Below are 15054 nucleotides of genomic sequence, written 5' to 3'. Positions count from 1 at the left end.
CAGTACTTACATTACAATTGGAAGACCCATCAAGTGTCGAGTAAGAACCATCAGGCCATTCTGTAGCATCTACAGTGCTCGATTGCCTGTGCTGGGCTTCATATTCTTTCAACTGAAATTTGAAAAGACAGACATTTTTCAGTGACAAGGAGAGATCAATCTTCATTAATATAGCAAGAGTTAATGTAATTTCATTTTTTTTCCCCATGTATCATTGTGGATCTGGGAAAATCTCAATTTTTCCACTGCATGACTCACTTATTCAAAATAAATTGTCCAACAACCAGAAGTATTAAAAATGAGTTGCTGGGATTTTTTTTCTTAGAAGGAGATTATCTGTAAATACTGACATTTGATTACCTATTGTTGGTAAAACATAAATTACGTGTCCCCATCTCAGAAGCAGAGTTTACAGTGGACAGACTAAATCACAATGACTTGCCAATTTCCTTCATAAAGAAAATTATCTGCAGTAAAGACTAGGAACCATCCTCTGTAATTAAAAAAAATAATCTCTCCCATTGTTCAATAAAAGGCCTCAGATAAAACCAATATTACAGGAGTCAAAGCGTTGTAAGGATCAAGAACTGGTATTTTAAAAAAACAAGGCTGTTGCTTGTAGCTCAGACCACTAGAGGGAAAATCTACCAGTCCACATATGAAATATCAGATTAGGTACTACCCTTTCACCCCACAAAACTAACAGCAGAGAAGAAAATAATTTGCAATATTCCAACACAGTAATTTTAAAATCTTGCATTTTTTTCATTGTATGATTTCCAGCAAAGCAATATTTTCTTCAGACTATAACATAAATTTATATTCTACAATAATCTATTTAATGATGTAGTATATGAGCAAAGATATTTATCTGACTGCCAACCAATCTAAATTATGTTTTCTATAATGGAGCCCATACAAAAAATCCTGTGCTCCATCACAGAATTTTACACAAAGGTTGTGTTGAAACTTTAACCCTCTTTTGGGCTCCTGAGAAATTAAAACCTTGGCCCTATTGCTGCACAAATGCAATACTTTATTAAGAACTAAAAATGCAATACTTTATTAAGAACTAAAAGACATTCTTTTTCTTGTGGCTTATTAACACTTAAGAGTTTGTAATGAAACACTTGTGACAGCCACCTTAAGTATAAAAAAAAAAACCAACCCTGTGTTGTACATTTGGCATAATGATATACGCTAAAAATAGCTGAATATGGTTTTTTGAATGTTATTAAAGTAAAACATCACCTTTTTGGCTAAGAAATAAGCATGAGAAATTTCAGCTTAAAGGAAAATATTAAGAAATGTAAGTTAGAGAGATTCTTCTCCCTCACTTTAGACAGCTGCAGTGAAAAGGTCTGCACTTAATCTTTTCTCTGATTAGCACCTTGTATTGTTAATGGAGAGAAGCAATGCTTTTAGGACTCAATTTATCATGTATTGGATATCCATTTCTGGTTGAGCTAAAGCTCACTCTTCCCAATAAACAAAGGAATTACTATCTAATTTATGCTACCATTGCAATGGGGCAAACAGGCAGGCTTTCTCCACCTCCTCCTATGTTTTGTGAATGAAGTAAAACTCCAGACTGATACATTCTACATTCTTAAACATGTTTGTCAAGATTAAAGTATGCACATATCATACCCTAGCAAGTGCTTCCTCAATGGTGATCATCTTCTCTTTCACCATCATCATCAGCTGGATCCGTTCCTCATCACTCATTGTGATCTCACTGGCCACATAACCAACATCCTCTCCTGCAAAAAAAAGAAAAAGCACAAATATTTTAAGCACACATAAGAATTCATGCACAGGGCTGGGTACATTGAAACTGGATTTTACCCAGTGCTCTAAAATCTGGCTGGCCAGAAACAGACCCTCCCCAGAGCAGGCTCGTGGTACGATTTCAAAGAACAGAATGATTTTGAAGTAACTGAGCAATAAAAGGAAGTAATTTAGAACTAAAAAACGAATTCTACTTTGATACTGAAAGCAAGCAAGCACGAAAAGGAGAAATAAAAACTGACCGTCATCACACGGCTATTGACCCTGAAAGACAAGAATTAAAAGAGGAGGTGCTAATGCTGGAAAAGTCAAGCACTCAGCCCTGAGGAATACTGAAATCAGAACTTGCTTGTTTAGGAATGGTGTGCTGGGCCCTTGCAGCTCTCTGCTGTGAACTGGCCACTGCTTGTGATCTATCCAGACTAGCTAATCACCCATTAAGCTGGCACACAGTGCCAGATGTATTGCACTCTCAACTACTTCTCCTTCTGGTATGTGCTTGGCACATGCCTCAAGAACCAGCAAGGATCCACACTTAACTGGAAGTGTGTCACTTTTGGACCAACTAAGTGGGCTTTTGTCATCTTGCACAATCTACCTGAACACAGAGAGAAGCATCTGTTTGCAACATAAGAAGCTAACAGATACACATGGGGAATCAGAAATTTTCTGTGTGAAAAGAAATACTTAATGCAATCCACAGATGCATCTTTTGCAGAAGAACTAGAGAAAGACACCTTGGTTTAAGTGGGATCAATCCTACATTTGCACTGGTCACCAGAGACACTTTTACTGCTTCTTCTTGTAGTGTCTTCTACAATGACAGGCGGGATTCAAGCCGAAAGCAAACAGGTCAAAATAACAAAATGCCAAAGAAAGAACAAATATCCTTCTAATTTAAGCAGGGCAGTATTTATCTTATCAAGTTGGGACTAGGGAAAAAAATCAAGCATCTTGTTTAGGTACACGTATTATTTATATATTAACTGTATCACTTCAGTCAGGACTAAAAGCAGCCCAGCATCATCTCTGCAGTCTCAAGAATTTGACTTATCATTCTGAACACTGTCATGATGAACCAAACCTGTAACACTTCCAGAGCCACAGACCCCAGCTGCCACACTATTACAAATGCATTTTATTCCTTTGTGGTGCTGGCTCCTTACATTTTATATGGATAGGATGTGCACTATTGAAAAAGCTTTACCTTTTGAAGTCTGCCTCATTAGTCCTTTCTGGTTTTTTCGGAAATTCTGCCAAAAAAACTTGTTTTTCTTTTTCCAGTCTGCTTTCCCTAAAAGGAAAGTGGAGTGGGAGGATGAGGGGAAAGGGAAAAAAAATTAGAAAGAAACATTAGTTAGTAAATTCTAGAGAAGCTTTTAAGCATTACATTGCATTTTTAAATCAGCAACAAGAATAAAAAACCCTCAAATTTTCTGGTTTTCTTGATTTATTCACACTAGAACTATGATGATGTAGCTATTTCAGGGCAATGCACATTGTTTTATAACTGCCAATGCTATAGAGGACCTAAATAAGCCAGTAACTTAAATATTTTTAATCATAAAAAGAAAATATTTTACATTGATTTTGATGTCTGCTGAGTTGTTAATGTCAAGTCGGGAAGTGTTTTTGAAGTTATTTTGTTGGTTTATTCTCTTTAACTGAATCAAAATTATGCAGCCTAAGCCACAATCCAGAAAAGTGATTTTCTAGTATATCTGTGCATATCTATCAAGAAATGAAATAATTAAGATATACACACACATGTTCTGCTACTTGGCATGAGATCATCAGCTACACCTGACTCTTGCTCTCTGTATGTGGACTGTACAAGGCTGGGTCTCCATGTCCACAAGTACCAGATTTCCATATGGATTGATGACCTCAAAGATTTGCTCTAGAAAGAAAAATGGGTCCTAGCTCAAGGTAGGGCATATATATCTGTGTTCTGTTGAATTAACCAGGGTGCATGCTATAAAGTTTATGTCACCTACAAATGAACACACTGTGCCTGATCTGGCAGAAATGCTACTGACAAAGAGCTATTAGTATTTAAGATCTTGCCCTGGATGACCTAGAGCTGAGTTTCCTGACTCTCTGAAATACTGCTTAAGTTTAGACTGTGTGGATTTGGCCCTAGAATACCATTAAAAGCAAACAAAGAAGAAAAATCTCCCAAATTTATCTTTCTTTTCCAATAAGCAATTTCAGAAACAAAGAGAGACGCTGGCATGACACAAACAAAAATAACAAAGAACTCCCATTATTTATTGGTGGTGGTAATTTTTGGAATACAAAAGGACAGGCTAGCAGTGATCTAACATGCAAACATTTTCAATTCAATATAACAAGTGAAAAGATGCATATTTATCACATGACAATGCTAGCTGGGCAGTTTTCGTGATCACTGAGACACTCAGCATCAAACTGAAAGCTGCTGAGACTAGCCCTTCACCCACACAAATGTTGCTGACTTCTGCCAGCTCTTCACATCCCAGCACAAGCAAAACTCAAAAGCTGTTTAAGAATTCCATTGGAGTATCAAATAAAATGAAATATACTGACCTACAGAGCCTTCTTCTGAACTTGATTTATGAATGGAGAGCCTAGGACACAAAAGAGAAATGGACTTATTGATGCAGGCTTTTCACATTTCAGGGGAGTTGTCTGGTTACAGTAAATTATAGTTTCCAAACAATATATCATGAGCTGTTTTCTCTTCCCTTTTCTCCTGAACGCAGCAAGTTGGAAACGAAAACTGAACCTACTGGTCTGACCACAGTAACTGAGTTTCTTTCTGAAATGTGCCTTTTGTGACCAGCATAGAAAAATATATACTGACAGAAACCAACAGTTAAGGCAAAGGAGTCCAAGGATTCCTCAGAAAAACATTTATTCACATAGTTTGCCCACTTTCATTTGCAAAACAGTAATTCTGCTGCCTTAGAAACTGTAGAATTGGGATGCTGCACTTGTTTAGCTGTACATCAGTTTTCAACCTATTTGGTTTTAATCTGACAATCTGTGTAAGTATGTGCTCATTACAACTCCAGAAGCCACCATGTGGAAGACAGTAGTAGAGATTTAAAGACAAAGTGGAAAAAGTTTGTTCAGACCCTGTATAGTACAACTATAACTGACTGGAGACTACAGCTTCTTTCTCCCAAATCTCTTCTGTGTGCTTTCTCACCAGTGTATTCTCCCTTCTTCAAAAGCTAGCTAGAGAGACTTAGCCAAGTCTAGAATATGGGCTTTACAAACAACCCACTAAAATAGCAAGTATATCTTTTGTTCTTGGTCTTTATGTTCACTGAACCAGTTTTTCAGAATGGATTCTAACTCAGTGCCAACTCATTGTGGGATCTCTGATGAGACGACATCACCCCGCTTCACTGCATTTTTTCTCTGCCTGCATAAATGGAGCTAATAGAAATTACCAAACCTTGCATTATTCTTTGAAGCCTTCGTGTGGGAATTGCCATTTAACCACACTGCAGCAAGGCAGTGAAACGACTTCTGCAAGCATCAAGGGCTTTGCAGGAGGCTCCATGTGCAAAGCATCACTGCAGTGTCTTTGCTGCAGGCTCGGCCCCGTGGCACACCAATGTCCCGATGCGGTGGCTGTGCCGCAGCCACGCGGGATGGAAACACGCGCGCCACAGCGCACCAAGGAGCCCGCACACACTCTTGCTGCTGTCCACGCACAGTGTCTGCACGGGCTCCTTTAGCTCTCTCAGACCCCCAGCAGAGGGCAATAAAGAGTTTCGGATCAATTCACTAAACCCCTTGAAGGGAAATTACAGTTCAAGCCAGGTTGGCGTTCAGAAGACACAAGCAATTACTGGCCAACATCTTATAAGCAGGAAACACATGCGCATCAATTTACAAAGGTATCATTAAAGGGGAAACGAGACAGTACGAAGTTTCAGTGTGATTCAGTAATTAATCTAAAGAAGGAGGGTGTGGCATAGTGAAGCTCTGAAATACGACCTCTTTAAAACTCAGACTGCTCAGAAATTTAATCCAGCACAAACTGCAAACTAATTGATGCAAACAAACTCCAAATTTTTAGTGCACCAGGAGGAAGGGAGACATTTACCGTCTTCCTGGCTGTTTACTCTTGAAGGGGAAAAGTCAGTAATATGCCACCAGGTGCTTAATTTTTAAGAAGCCCGGTGAAAAGGTGAAGAATAAAAACCCCATACTTTCCGGATAATTATTTCCAGAAAAAGCCCTTCAAGAGGGCCAGAAATTAATCCAGAAAATTCAAAGTAAAGTTGTCTGTAAGTATTTTTCTAAATAAAGGTAAATCAGATTAAAAAAGTATGTGGAGTTGTATACGGAGATTTTTCTTTTTATGAAAGCCAAACTGTGTCGGAACTGACAGAATTAATCTGCTACATGTTTTGCAGATGAGCATGGACTCCGCCCATCAAGCAGTTATTCTATTTATTTTAAATGAATTTAGTATCCATGAAATACCAAATCACCATCCTTAGAAAATGAGATCTGCTCATTATCAGAACTCTGCCTCACTAGTGAAATCATCCTTAAAGTGGAGAGGCAGTCTCTCGTGCTCTGTGGCCTCCAAATCAATTTTAATCCTTTTCTTCTCTTGTACATTTGCCAAAAACGATGCAAGTAAGCAGCAGGTGTAGCAGCAACATTTGTGATGTGGACATCTGTTCAGTATGAATTAGCCTGAGGCCACCAACTCACCATAAACTGGCCTCCAAAGAAGGGGAAGGGCAGTAGGAGCAAACATCTGACACCAGAGGGGTTGAGGAGAAAAGCAGGATCCACAGCAAGCAGACCACCTTCTCATTTATAACTGATTTAAGAACTATGCTGAGTTTCATCACAGGATGCAAATTCCAATTATCATTTCACGCATTCCTTCAAGAGGAAATCTTCCATGCCTGGGCTGACCTTGAAAATGCTAACAGCTGCTCTGAAGAGATGGAAATGCCAACAAAACTTACCACATAGTGCCTGATAAGGCACTTGCTTTTTAGTTCCACCCGACAATTCTGATGCTTAAAAATCCTCAGTGAAATTTATCAAGCATTTTACTTCCTAGATGTCTGGTGAAAAATTCCAGACTACCTTGGTGTCGCTGTATGTTTGATTTGCAAATTACACTCCCTTAACTCTGTTAAATCTGCAGCGCTTCTGTGAACGTGCACTGAAAGTGATTTGTGCTCTTCCATTCATAGACTGATAACTTGTACTGAAAGTTAATGATGCAGTGACACTTGGCAGAAGTTTCAGCACTGTGTGTCTGAAAGGGAGCCAAATGCCATTACTCCACCATGGAGGCCTTCATTTTTGTTGTGGTCTGATGTACAACTTCATTAGCAAGCTTTCACATGAAATGTACTGTCACCACATAAAGCACAAGAAATGTATGGGTAAATGTTCACACAACAAGGAACAAAACAGGATTTACAGCCAGAGGGAAGGAGTACTTTCTTATCAACCCATAATCTCTGGAAGTGGGCAGGAGATGGGGTCAAAACTTTAATTCATTAGTCTCACAAATCCAAAGCCATCTCTAAGCCAGTACATTGTGCCTCCTCGAGCCAAAGCGCTGAAATAAACAAATGAGGAAAAAACCTCACAAAACCCAAAACAGAACTGGAGCTAATTTTGAGAGGACTCAAATATTACTGCCTTAGAAAGTTGATGGATTTGAACAGAATTTAGTAAACTACATCAGGCCACTCAGTGATCAGTGACAAAAAATTTAGTAGCAACAGCTGGAGCAGAGAACCTGGATCAGGCACTCGTTGATTAGAAAGACTGGCTGAACAGAAATGAGTTTACATTCAACATTAAAGTGTTCAAGTATACAAGCAAGATGGACACAAAAGTCAGTCTTTCAAATGCTGGAGGTCTGCAAATGACAGAGTACCTGGGGATACCAGGCGGAAAAGGATGGCTGAGAAAAAACCTACATATTAATCCTAAAAGGCATAAGGATGGGAAATTCCACTGGCAGTACAAAGAATATGAAGAACAAATATATATGGGAATGGCTGTACAACCATCATTATTCATGCTCAAGAAAGATAAATTCAAACTAGGTGTGGTATAGAGAAAGCTTTTAGAATAGACAGGGAACCGGACAGCTGATCTTACAAAAGAAAGCTAGAGAAGTTTTGTCTGTCAATTTGGAGAGATGCAAGAAGATTAATTTACTGTCTATTAATAAATCAGGCACAGGAACAAACAGACACATGCTGGACAAAAGTAGAAAAGAGAAGGTAACATTTCCTATCTATTCGGACAAACTGCCAACAGTAGGGAGAGAAAGGGAAAACAAAAAACTCAAGAAACTTTAACTGCTTTTACAGGAGGCTGCTTGAAAGATAAGAGACCAGACCAGACATCTTAAACAGACCAGACGAGACATTGTCATAAGGATTGCCTCTGGAGGGCACTTTTGGTTCTTGTTTTGCAGTCTGGGGGCTTTGTAAGAGCAATGTCAAAACCTGACATCTAAAATGGTCTCTGAATCTATCTTTCCATAAAAGTGGTGCAGTGGGGATAACACTGTTACACCTAAGCAATACCTCTGAAACCTAGAGGTGGTCTCCAAAACTTGGTGTGCAAAGAAGACCCAATACACACATTTGGGTCACAAGCCAACTAAGCCTGTCTGATTATTAAGACTGGTTTTAACTAGGCTACAGCTTTCCAGTTAACTCTCGACTGTTTCTAATCTCAGACAGAAAAACACTGGGCTAATCTTTCACAGAGAGTGGCTGATATTACAAGAGACACAGTCATAAGAGCCCCAGGAATGTGCTGGTACTCCACAGAATTGGGAAAAACAAATGACACCACACACTTCCATGAATGTGCCTGTTGATTTTTGAAATATCATCATTCTCAGAACAAATATGTGAACTGAGAATGATGGACACTTATGTTTTAAATACAGACGTGCTTCAACAAATATCTGCGTCTCATTTATGGGCCATAAAATCCACAGGTGCATAGCACCATATGATGATGAAACCACTACTGTTACCATCTTTGATAAACTGATAGTGCCCCTCTCATTCCTTACCAATGATTATTTATAGTACTCTGTGGAAAATGCTTTAGATGGGATTTTTCGTATACGAAATTTATGCATATTCAGAGCAGCGAATAAACCAAGGCAAAAGCCCTTGCTGGCTCTGCTGCAAAGCCATTTGGTTATCTGTGTGCATTAGAAATGGCCCACTTACATAATTAGTATGAAAAACTGACAGACTTGTAACTGCTCCTGACTGAATACAAGGTAATTTATCTAACTGGAGCTGGCACAGGGAAGAAAATGGGCCTTTAGTATTTTTATCAAATTTGCATGAACCTGAAGAGAAAGGAGGCCTGCAAGGTTCTGACCTTGCTGGCACCAGTGTGAGAAAGGGATGGAAAGCAAAAAGGTTTCATTCAATTATCTTCTCATTAGGTTTCCATAGCAATGGCTCTTTAAGCAGGTCAAAACTTTCTCAGTGGAAACAAACACTGAGCTGCTTGTGGGCCGTGAGTGTGTATGTGTACTCTGTAGCATCACCGGCGTGGAAGCCACCGCACTGGTCCCACAGGCTCAGTCCATGGACTGGCAGCAGGCAGATGGGGGTACGCCATGGATTTAATAACAGAATACTTGTTCCCAGCCAGGGGGCAGATTATTGCCAGCTAAAAACTCCTTGAGAGCAAAGAGCAGGGCCCAGCGCTGCAGGCAATGCTTCCCTCCTCTCTGTGTATTGCTCACTCCGCGCCATCTCAACTCGCTGTGACAAGTCAGACTTTCTTGTGAAATGTGCCCTTCATACTTCCTTGTACAAAACTGCCAGGCTTGAAATCTTCCAGCTGCTCAAAGGAGCACTGGTTTCCCTCCTCACGTGTCCCAGGCAGCGTTTGGCTGGCCTCTCACTCTCATTGTGTGGGTTATTGTGGGAGTTTCCTGCCCTACTTCTCTTGAGGAGGCTGTTTAAAGGCAGCATGAATAATTTGCCTTTGACTAAATCAAGCCTCAAAGAAGTGAAAACAGGGCCATACACATTCACTGATTTTTTTTCAATTCCTGCAAGGACAGGGTATAAAAAAATGTATCTTAAGTTAAAACATCTCAAGTAAAAAAAGCTCTTACTTCTTCTTCCAATATTCTTTTCCATTTTTAAACGATGCAAAAGGAAGAATTTATTCTCTTAGCAATTAAGTGCAGCCTTTAGCTACCTCAGTTTGGGGGATTTGTTTGTTTTTTGCTTTGTTCTTCTCAGTTACTGCCCTATCTCTGCCTTACATCCTCTTTCAGACCTGCACTCCTCTTTCTATGAAGATGAGCTTACAAACACCTGCCAGAATTAATCTGGGCACTCTGAGAAGTTGCCAGAATCTAAACTGATAGAATTAAACCCCCCCCTATCCATGACCTGGAGGGATGATTTAATAACCTCCTGCATTCAAATCTCGACCTACAGTTTGCATGCTGCAGGAAAAGAAGACTAGGGAATCAAGTGTTAAAAACCACTGGCAAAGGCCAGTAGATGAGTGTACCAAAGGGGGCAGAATTGAGGCTTGGATGAACCTTTCTGCAGCTTACACTGAAAACCACTGTGGAAAACAGGAACACTGAAATGCAGGTTCTCTCCTGGCCTTAGGCTGATACAGAGTTCCAGTTTATACCATGGGACACTGGAATGGCTGTACTGTGGCACATTCATTGCAAAAAATTCTTAAAAACAGATTCAGTCAATCATGTCTCCTGCAGTGACAACAGATTCAATGCAGACAGCAGCCACTTGTGCTGTGGCCTCACTGCTTGCCTGCTAACAACCTCGGAGAAAGCCATTAATGCCCGAGGAGCCTACAGCCCCTGCCGTGACATTCCCAACAAGCCACCAGAAGAGATCTGGCCCAACTGTACGAATGGAAGGCATGAGTGTCTCGGTACATCCTGCACACACGCAGGGTGACAGCCATTCACCCTCAGGAGCAGCTGAAGTAGGGAGCTGAGGTGCAGCTGCCAGAGGCACAGCAGCTCCCCCACGCTGGGGAATGCAAAGCCCCTGAGCAATGCTGCCCTGTGTCACCTGCACCCCACACATGCCTGCTCTTCTCCTTCTGTCTGTTTCTGGCCAGTTCCCTGCTCTGGCAGAGTCTCGGATTTAGGTCTTGAGTATCACAGGGTCAAGAATGTTTAAACTGTACAGAGCCACAGTGTGAGGAGTACAGCCAGATGAGTCGTGGCACTTGATACAAAGGGTGACCATTTACTGGTCAGAAGTGCACCTGAGTGGTACAGTTCAAGAAAGCGCAGGTGATCCACATAGGAGGTGACAATTCATAACACCCACTGCCACACAAAAGTAGTGGGAATGACTGAAACATCAGATACATGACACAACTCTTACCATATACATTGTTTTCATCCTTCCCTTCTCTAGAAACTCTTAAGAAAAATATTAGTCTATAGGAATGTCTGTACCTCATCCTATTTGTATGCAGTGCTCCTGAGTCTCTCACCCACTTCCTTTTCTTTCCCAGCAGATCTCAGATACACCACATCTGAAACACAGGCTGATGGAGCAAACAGTGACAGCAAACAGATCTATTTCCAAAGAGGGAAAACACACAACTTCCTTTCTGCAACATCCCCCCAGTTTTTCTAAAAACAGGATGAGAGTCAGGATGCAGAAGCCTGAGTTCAGGGGACTGGGTTTAACCTGGATTTCCTGGCAAACATGCAGAGCTCATCAGTCTGTCATGTAGACTTGAATGCTCAAAAATGGGAACAGGCTAAAAGTTGGTAACATTGTTTAAATGCTCTGTTTACAATTATGAGAAAACTCTGCTCAGTCCTTTATCTGAGTAAACATCCTTGGGGTGTTGCCATCTCTGCAAAATAATAGGAATTGTATATACAATACATCTCCAGATGAACATGGTATGGGGTCAGAGATGTAACAGTAATTGCTGAAGAACACATTTACTGCATATTTTCTACACTAATGATTCTTCCAGCAAAAGCAGATGTCAATGTGTCTGTATAAAAGCACCTGTGGTTCTGCAGAGATTTTTGTTTAAAATTAATAATATCACTGTTAAAGATGCTGTTGCCACTTTACTGAAGTTACACTGAAAAACAGCAAAGTTACACTAGCACCACAACTGTCAGCAAGACCACAGATTAAAAGATGGAAATCTTGGAAAGGGTAGAGGAAAGTGAAATTTATTATTCAGAGAAGAAAGGTACAAACACCTCATTCCATGCTCTGCATTAGTTGCTGAATATGACATAACTTAGAAACCTGGCAAACTGTTTCAAATTACAGAAGGAACTCCATCCAGTAAGGGTAAAAACCAGAGCAGTTGTGAAGCAAAGCTTGAACAAACACGACTTTGTTTTCTGTTGTTTATGGCTAGCTTTTCAGGCCACATCAGTACCCTTGCTGTTATGCACATAAATCTCAGAGGCTTTTGCCTCTGAGTGAAGATTTTTCTTTCTTTGTCAGAACCAATCAAACGAAGGCATATTTGGTAGGGCGCATATAATGCACTGAGCAGGTTCACATATGCAGTCTTTTTTTGTAGCTTCACCTAATTAGTAGGAACAGTGTTGCTAGCAACAGCGGAAGGTAGTATTGCCCCAAATGCCTTGGGGGTGGGGGGTGGAGGGGTGACAACAATGACTCGAAGTGACAAACATTTCTGCCTCCAGGCTCATTTAATCCCTTCTGCCTGCCTACAAACTCTGCTGCTGCTCATCTCTGTTAGAGCACATCACTCACTAGACAGATATTGTTGAGCAACTTGATGGACTGAGGGCACTGACTAATTCTGCACTGACTTTACACCAGAGTGGGCAGCAGGGTTAGTAAGATTCAAGGCAAGACTGAACATACCTTTCTTGTCCACACAAACAGGATTTTTTCCTACCACAGACCACCAAAGTTAATCTGTTTTCAGTGTGGCATACAGTGGAGCCTGTTGGGCTCTCTCTTCCAGCTGAGCAGCGCAGAAAAGGAAAACCAAACCAGGTTAAAGCAAACATTGCTTTTCCCAGCTTCCCTCAAAGCTTCTTTCTGTCTGGAATGTCTAAACTCTGGCAAATTAAACAACCATCCAGATGTGTTATTTTAAAATTTTAGATTTTGATATCATTAAGCTGTAGGGCGTGCAGGCAGCAGGGCTTGGTGAGGGTGCTACAGAGAGTGACCATATTCCAGCCAGACATTTGCTGTCTCCTTATTTTAGTAGAGATTTTTTTCTTGGCACTGCCCTTATTTTCTAAAGCAACCTGCTCAGAACACCAGACTAGAAACAATTTCACCCTAGGAAAACATTTGGATTTTCAATATGCAGAATTATAATTGTTCTTGGATAAGCTCTTACTTGTGGAAGAGTACTCAAAAAACCACTTTTTCCAGCTCCTGAAAGTCTGTATGTCGAGTTTTGAACAAATTTTTCCTTTCGTCTCCCAGATCTTTTGTGAATATGAGAAACCAAGGTACATCTGCATCAAGTTTCATATTTGGCAAACTAGTCTTCTTACAACAAAAGAAGTTCTGTAGAAGGTTTACCACCCATCTTTCATGCAGCATGAGAGTGACATAAAAACCGTGTCCCCAAAGACACAAGCTTCCATGTCTAATAGCATGCCCACGCAGAAAATTCAGATGAAAGCCATATACTAAACACCACAAAAATCCCTGGGGCCAACACAACATCCTTCCCTGAAAAATATCAAATTCAGCTTGTAAGTAGCAAATACAGGTGTATTGGATGGGCTTAAACTGGACATTTTTCCTGCAGATCAATTTTATGAACCCTGCCTCCCTGGAAGGGGCGATTTCTGTGAAAATTCAGCCTTCCAGGTAGAGAGGTGAAGCCAACATTGATATGGCAGGCTGTCACAAATAGGCACAGACTTGTATAATTTCAGGTTTCAATAATTTGTACAGTACTGAGTAGATACAATTTATTGTTTTCAAAATCTTGTCCAATTATCATGTGTCACATGGCCATACTTATTGTGCAAGTATCTGGCACAACCTGTCCTGCACCAGTTTCATATATATGATCAGGTTAATCACATACACCATTCTACAAATCCTCAAATGGTACACTTCTATTCTTCAAAGGTCCATAAAAATCACATGTCCCTTTCATCTGAACCAAGGTAATATAATTTCCTTTCAGTGAGATAAATGGGCTGTCACAGAGGAGTCACTCAGGAGATTTTTACTGATACTGTCTTCTCACTCAGTTATTTGTGGTAGAACTTAGGAAGCTGGCTACAACTGGTAAGTGGAGTTTTTTCCAAGTTCTGTGCTGTCCTCCTGTGAGAGCTTCATCTCATTATTACCTGAGGTGGGATTATGATATTTACCTATGGGTAAAGTGCTTCGAGGCTGAGAGAGAAGTTGTATGATTATAGGATAACCTTGCAGGTTTACTTCCCAGATTACAGTTCCCATCTACCTGGCACTTCTGGTTTCATTGTAATTTTGGACAGCCACGTATTCTTCAAAGATTCTTTTCCATATATGAGTATTGGAAGCACAAAGTATTAAACCTTTCTCTTTTAGCAGCATCTAATATGAGGACAGTGATGGCACCCAAGGCAATTCACCTTATCTATCTCAGGTTAGTGAGAATAAGATAATTCATTCAAGGTAATTCACCTTATCCATCCTAGGCTGTTTTGAAAATGAGCATCTACCTCAAGCAAACCATCTCTGCTTTTCTCTCTGAGTGATGAAGCAAGAGAAGGCACCTCTAAAAGACAATATATCACGTTCTCAGACCTTTAGCACGAATCAGCTTCCAGACAAGCTCAAAGGAAGCCCTTATATGTCACCCTGTTCTTTTGAGAGTTTTAAAATTCTTCTAAAAATTTTCCATACCTTCTAATGTTTATATATTTCTACTAGAACTTTCTCACACTGTTCATATAAACAATAATTATTTTACATTCTTCTTTGTACTGTTAGTTTAACCAGTATAGTTAGAGAAGTAGCAATTTCATCCTTCAATCCACTGTCACTTGTAATATTCTATATATAATGGAGTCAGAAAATAAAATCTCTCTTTTAGTTCTTTTTCTTCCCTCTTTTACATAACATACATCTATAAGTTATTTCATATCATAGTGCAATACTTAAGCAGTTGTTCACTGCCATACAATTGACTTCTATATGGTCAGTGCCCAGCAAAGTCCCATACACTGCATCCACCAAAGACTGCTCTGGGACTGACAGT

General features: G+C 40.1%; 1 protein-coding gene across 8 annotated transcripts in view; it reads right to left on the bottom strand.

The window, feature by feature from the left end:
* SASH1 (SAM and SH3 domain containing 1) overlaps positions 1-15054 on the bottom strand; it is a 531067-nt gene that overhangs the window by 45763 nt on the left and 470250 nt on the right. For 6 of the 8 annotated variants that reach the window (XM_030268181.4, XM_030268185.4, XM_072927062.1 and 3 more), the window contains exons 5-8: positions 4360-4400; positions 2999-3085; positions 1651-1763; positions 11-112 (exon numbers count right to left, since the gene is read on the bottom strand). In XM_030268181.4, coding sequence (XP_030124041.4) covers positions 11-112; positions 1651-1763; positions 2999-3085; positions 4360-4400 — 343 coding nt within the window. The remainder of the gene's footprint in view (positions 1-10; positions 113-1650; positions 1764-2998; positions 3086-4359; positions 4401-15054) is intronic. The other 2 variants (XM_030268182.4, XM_030268187.4) reach the window with 1 other exon arrangement.

The sequence above is a fragment of the Taeniopygia guttata genome, chromosome 3 (genome assembly GCF_048771995.1).
Source record: "Taeniopygia guttata chromosome 3, bTaeGut7.mat, whole genome shotgun sequence".
NCBI classification, from domain to species: domain Eukaryota; kingdom Metazoa; phylum Chordata; class Aves; order Passeriformes; family Estrildidae; genus Taeniopygia; species Taeniopygia guttata.
Note: the sequence above shows the minus strand (reverse complement) of the source record. Positions and strands in the feature narration are given on the sequence as shown.